This window comes from Corapipo altera, unplaced genomic scaffold (genome assembly GCF_003945725.1).
Source record: "Corapipo altera isolate COAL_440 unplaced genomic scaffold, ASM394572v1 23b, whole genome shotgun sequence".
In the NCBI taxonomy this organism is placed as follows: domain Eukaryota; kingdom Metazoa; phylum Chordata; class Aves; order Passeriformes; family Pipridae; genus Corapipo; species Corapipo altera.
In genome coordinates, this window is record NW_020884885.1 from 14,466,491 (window position 1) to 14,472,662 (window position 6,172).

A 6,172-nucleotide genomic window follows, 5' to 3' on the forward strand; every position below is an offset into this window, starting at 1 on the left:
AAAATAATATTAATAGAGACTAAGAGAAATAAGAAAAAAATTGAACGTCAATATTTAGGAAAAGGTGATTGGAAAATAAACTTGTGTCTGCCAGTGCAGACTTACACTATGCAAAGTGCAAAGTTTCTCCATATTGCATATTTCAGTTTTGAAAGTATCCAAATGCATAACATTTGTCAGGAGCTCACCTATTCAATTTATATCTATTTTTCCTACATATAGGAATAACATTCATTACTGAATGCCAAAATTCTTTTTCTAACCTTTGAATATATCCACATTTATGAACTTTGTATATATCCCACTATAAGGACACACCTTTGAAAATGCATGAGTTCTCGAGGGAGTAGAAAATTCAGATCAAGCTCTCACTTCGTTATACAGAACAACTCTCTTTTTCTTTCTATTAGCATGTCAAGCCTAGAAGCCAATGAGCAGCAAGGAAATACGGAGCACTACTGCTGCTATCTGCAGCACAGTTCCTTATGAAATAGGTACTGTGCCTTTAAAGTTACACTCGCTGCAGTGATGCCCAGTAAACTTTATATAAAGCTCTGAATGAAAACACACACACACACACACATATTCCTTTAGAAAGTCACCAGTCCAAAACTGATGCATGCTGGTCACCATGGGCTGCGTACTCTTCAATGCAGTAAGAAAGTACTAGTTACAGCTCTCAGGTTTGCTTCAGACTGTTAGGATGATTCTATGGCTACACACTGTTGAACATCCTACGCTTCCTCAAACAGCCTTGTGTAAACTGAATATCCAAAGCACAGCTCTCCTAAGAGGGACAATGTGAAGTACTTTTAAGTGCTTCTTCTTAAATGAAGCATATTTTGCCTGAATTACTAATTTGGCAGTTCGATTATACTATTATGCTTCAGAAATACTATTTTTTTCATGCTTACTTTTTCATTTTCATAGATGAGGGTTATTTTATCTGAAATATCTTAGTTCACTGTGCTAATGTTGCACACACCCTTGGGAATGATTTCCTGCTCTGTAGCCATAAAATGCCAAAGGACACCAGCAAGGAGCTGTGGAGCTCCAAAGTCTCTTCAAAGAGCAGCTCAGAGTGTTTTGCAACCAACAGACTAGGAAAAAATTTGCTCACTATTTCCTGAACAAAAATCTCCACATACTATATGGTTACTACTCCAATAAAAAAAAAGAGTTCAGATTCAATATTCAAGTAGCATTCAGTAGTTACTCTGTTAAAGGGCTCAATTTTAACATTCAAGCAGCAAAAAGCTGTTGAAGACAATCGAGAAGTAACCTCAGAACAGCCCCCAGAGAAAAGAAAGCTGTAAGAACTTTATAGCCGATGCTTTAGGTTAAGGGTTTTTCAAATTTCCTGGCTAACAGCGCAGATCACTGCACCTTTTCATTGCTCAGCTTCTTCATCTGTAAAGTAGAGTAAATAAAGCTATTGAGAGCTCTGATAGCAATGTTAGAATATATCCTTGTGACTGCCAGCTATGATACTGACTCTTGTTTGGAAGGAACAGATTAATGATAGCAATTGTCCAATACAGCCCTCCACACTCTACACAGACAACACTGTTAATGGTGGAAGATTATACTCAGCTCATCCTGCGGTTGCTACTGTCTATGTGCATCTCAGTTTCTCTCTCAGTGAACAGGATTTTCCCATTAATAACTAAGAGATAGAGAATAATTTTCTGTGATCTATATACACTTAATTTCCATTTCCAAGACCAAACGGTTTATACAGCTGTTTATACAGCTACTGATGTCACATGATTCCATGTGAATGTGGAGGCTGATGTGTGACCTGTGCAGGACATGGTCACCTGGGCTCTCACACCTGAAGTCACAGAGCGTTGCAGAGGATGCTCTTTCCTGTATTATATTTTTCTACTCTTTGACCAAGCTTACCTTCTCCGACTGTTAACAGCAATGCACACTGCAAGAATCAATACAAGTGCCACAAGAGCAGCCACTATGATCAGCCATTCTATAGGGAGACATGAGAGAGGGGAGAAAAGCATGTTAACGTATCTCATGTAGTTTTGCAAGAATCTCATGTAGAACTGCAAGAACACAATCTCTTCTGCTTTCATTAAACTGTCACTCTTTTCCTGTTTTGCATGGATGTTTGTTTGTTTTACAAAATGTTTCTGTGTAAATCAAATAAATTTTCATTGCTCAGCTATACACAGGCCAACTCAGATTAAATATCCCATCGTTGTTATCACCTGTAAGTACTGCATTTTGGTGGGCATAGGTGAAGAGGAGCTGTATCACTGACTTACTCCAAGAGCAAAAGAAAAGGCTTACCATGACACACCTACAAGAAGTAGGATGATTTCTAGTACATTTTTAGTAAAGGAGGTTTCAAGACCTTCCCAGTAGCCTCTTCTCTGCTACCATTATGGCCCTACTACCATTACAGATGGAGGTCCTCTACAAAGAGCTAACTCCTTGATTTTGTTTGTTTGAAACAGGTCTCCCTTGTTTAACAAAACTCTTACACTTTATTTGAAACAAGTTACTACTTCTAATTAGTTAATTATTATTAGTCTGTGGTGAAAAACTGATAAGCATTCTTTTTGTAGCGTAGTCTTCTTATATCTCCCCTCAGTTTTCTCTGAAAATGATGGGTTCTTCAGAAGGTGCTTCAAAGGTTATCTTTCCAAATTTTTCTGTATGCTCTTCTCTTTTTTTTCCTATGTGAGTGAGCAATGCCTTGAACTGAACACAGAACTTCAGCTCTGGACTCGGTAGGTCTAAGTAGAATGGGATAATTACTTTCTCTGTTTTAAAAATTACTTTATAGCTAATATGTCCCAGAATATATTTGCATTCTTTTGCAACTGCATTATGCTGTTGGCTTCTTTTTATTTTGTTTTATTCTGCAAACTCTATTCTGCAACACTTCTCTCAGCCATCATTTTTACCGAACATTCTCATGGATACAATACTGTGAATAGATCTTTAACGAGATTTGCCTGATTTCATATCAATTCATAAAAATATTTGAATCTTAATCCCGTTCTCCAAATGCATGGTTTCTCTCCTCTCAATATTGCTGGAAAATTATATGAGTTATAATACGTTCCATTTTTTAGACTACTAGTGAAGTGCTGAATATTATTTGATTCATAACAAAGCCTGAACAATTGTACTTGACCTCATTTTCATCTCTTACTTTAGTTCATATGAATGCAATTCTGTACTTATATTTTTAAAACATGACTTCAAAAACCTACCTGGTACACGGGCCGACCTTGGCTGTGAATCTATTTTTGTTGTGGCAGTCTCTCCAGGGAAAGTAGTGGATTCATGATGTCCCTTGCGTGGTCCTTCATTACCATATATACTAGAGGTAGAGCCTAAGACAAGAAAAAAAACTATCCATTAAGCCAAATATGCTTAGCGAGTATTTAACAGCAAGGTAAAAAGACTATGACTTTCACAATTAAAAAAACGTATTCTGAGAAGTTCATGCTGAAGCAACTTATAGTACCGAAGTATTTATATTGAAAACTATTACATATAAGTATCATACTCATCTGAACTATGGCTAGCTTTAGTATTTTGAAAAATAAAAGTCATGGCTTTCCCCTCTTGTCTCCCTAATATGTTTCTTTTTTTCGGGTGAATCAAAATGTGATTATGATTGCCTAGAAATTTTCTGAATAAAATGTAAAGACATAAGTGTTTGGCAACTTTTTGTAGAGGCTTTTGTCATATAGGTCAAACATCTTGTCTGTTCCATGGGGAAAACAGAATGAGAAAAGGAGAGAGAGAATTTTATTTTTTTATTTAAACCTAAAAGGTTTAAATGGAGAAATTTTGAAACTATTAATTCTGTTCTGACACAGGATCAAACTGAATGTTAAAACTCTAATACTCTCATTAAATAGAATGACAGCTCTCTGAATGGTTGTAAATTATCAGCAGAATATAGATATAGTAATTTCATTTGGGACTACTACTTCATTATCACTACAAAAAATATATTACAGATCTCCACTTCTCTGAATTCTTCTAGAGTCTTATAGAGTAAATTAAGCACTGACTCTAATCAGCTGTAAAGTTCTTTTTCTTTAACACACATTGGAACTCATTTCTATCCAGCATTTCTGATCTCCTTTCCTAGTAACAGCTGGCAAATACAAAACCAAGAAGAATGTTTTTCCCCTCTTGCTTTGCCAGCAAGCAGCTCATGAATCTTCCAGATGTTTTCATTATTTTTACTAACAAGAAACTTATTGACTGGTGAGTTGTTTGGTGATATCTCACAACAAAGGACAGAGCAATAATTCAGCAGCTAAGGGTCCTTATCTAGTGTCAAAGAAAGCTGACCAAGAGGAACATACTAACTTGTCTACCCCACATCTCAGCAGACTCTTTAAGGTGCTTTATATCATCCTTGAAAAATGCCGGAGCTTTTCCTTCACAAAGCCCCTTAGAAAGGCAGTAGGACATTTATTAAAATGTGTGTGCTTAGAGAATGTGCTACATTTGCTTTTCCCCTGAGCACCAAGAAGAAGCAGGATTCAGTTGTGTCCCCTGCTGTTCTGTCTCTGGGAAGGTGCTTGCAAGTGGCAGGGAGGGATCCTCGAAAGCTCTCTGTATTTCACTTTGTTAACATACTAGGGTTTTTTCTTTATGGACACTTATTTTTGGGGTTCCTTCCGTGGACTGATTTTTTATTCTGTGGACACTTGGACACTTAGTGTGATGTCAGACCACAGCTTAAACACTGCTGTAGAAAAAAAGTAAGAGAAACAAAGTAGTATAGTATATCAAACCATCCATCTGTTCAGAGAAAGCCTTTAACTGTAGCCTGCAAATACATTCATGACTCTTTTCCATTCCATTACACCAATATGAGGCAACATTACAAATGAACAAACCATTCAGTAAATAATTTTTTTTTTATGAAAATGGTAGTGTCCTAGTAATTCCCTTGTGTTGTGTTTTTAAAAAGCACCAAGAGAAAGTAAACGAAAAATGGCAGAGTTTTTGGAAAACGGCCTTTTGCCAGGGCACTGACAATGCAAAGATTCGATGCGGAAATTCACATTGAAAATTATCTTTAAACCAGTTCTTACATGTTCTATGTGCTCAAAACAAAAAGGTAGCAAAAATCTTTTCATAGTGTGTAATGTCTGCACATAAAATTAAGGAGGCAGCTTGGATTAATTGAGTGAACAGGGCCAGTGAAAGTCAAGAAATGAGCTTGTTGTAGTAGGAAACCATTATGAAAAATAGATTTATCTTTGCAATAAAATTCTATCAAAAATATATTTTGCATTTATACTGCTATGCCTATGTCAAAATAATATAACGAGGCATTTTTGACAGAGTTGAATTTACTGGGTTTATACAAAATTTTTGGAAAAAAAAAGTAGGCCAAGTTCCATCTCACAATGTATTAATTAATTATTAATAACAGAATTATCTTTGAAGTGTTTGCTGTATAATGCTGTAAAAACATAGGTACCTAACCTTCCTTATGCGCAAAGAATGTCCACAGAGCATTGGCCAAATTCTACCCTGGAATGGTTCCACTAACTTCCAAGAAAGTGCATGAAAACAGTGTTTGGATTAGTGGCTTTTGGAAAAGAAAAACTAAAAATCCCTTACAGTTAGGATGATTATTTGTATGGAAACTACATTTGGAAATAAGGAAAAGTCCCTTAACTTTGCATAGAATTAGCATGTGACCACACATAAAAAAGTACCAAAGGATACATGTAGTATAATAAGCAAACATTGTTGTTGTTAATTGCACTAACTTTATCAGAAGAATAACCCTTTAATAAAAAAAAAGTTGTTCTCAAATGAAATGTCAGTTACAGTCCAGTAACAGTAAAGAAAGGCAAAATGTTATCACAAATGTATTGGCATGAGGAGAAAGTTTAGACTTCTTCACGTCAATAACTGTGTTTCCACATACTGATAACACAAGGTTATTTGCAAACAACTATTTACAACCTTTTAGCAAATACCCTTCATGACACCTTATCAGCAGGTTATAAACAATAGCAAACCCCCAAAAGGAAATCATACTATAACAACGCATGGGTTTGGACAGTAGTCATTGTCCACAATAATAACTTACTGATGGATAAATTAAAATGTTCATAATTCATTGTTCTTACTAGTAGTAAGAGGGGTCTGCAAGCGGTTA

General features: G+C 35.8%; 1 protein-coding gene across 3 annotated transcripts in view; it reads right to left on the reverse strand.

The window, feature by feature from the left end:
- Positions 1-6,172, reverse strand: part of CD44 (CD44 molecule (Indian blood group)) — a 46,802-nt gene that overhangs the window by 3,566 nt on the left and 37,064 nt on the right. For all 3 annotated transcript variants that reach the window (XM_027642474.1, XM_027642473.1, XM_027642472.1), the window contains 2 exons: positions 3,240-3,362; positions 1,906-1,984 (listed from right to left, as the gene is read on the reverse strand). In XM_027642474.1, coding sequence (XP_027498275.1) covers positions 1,906-1,984; positions 3,240-3,362 — 202 coding nt within the window. The remainder of the gene's footprint in view (positions 1-1,905; positions 1,985-3,239; positions 3,363-6,172) is intronic.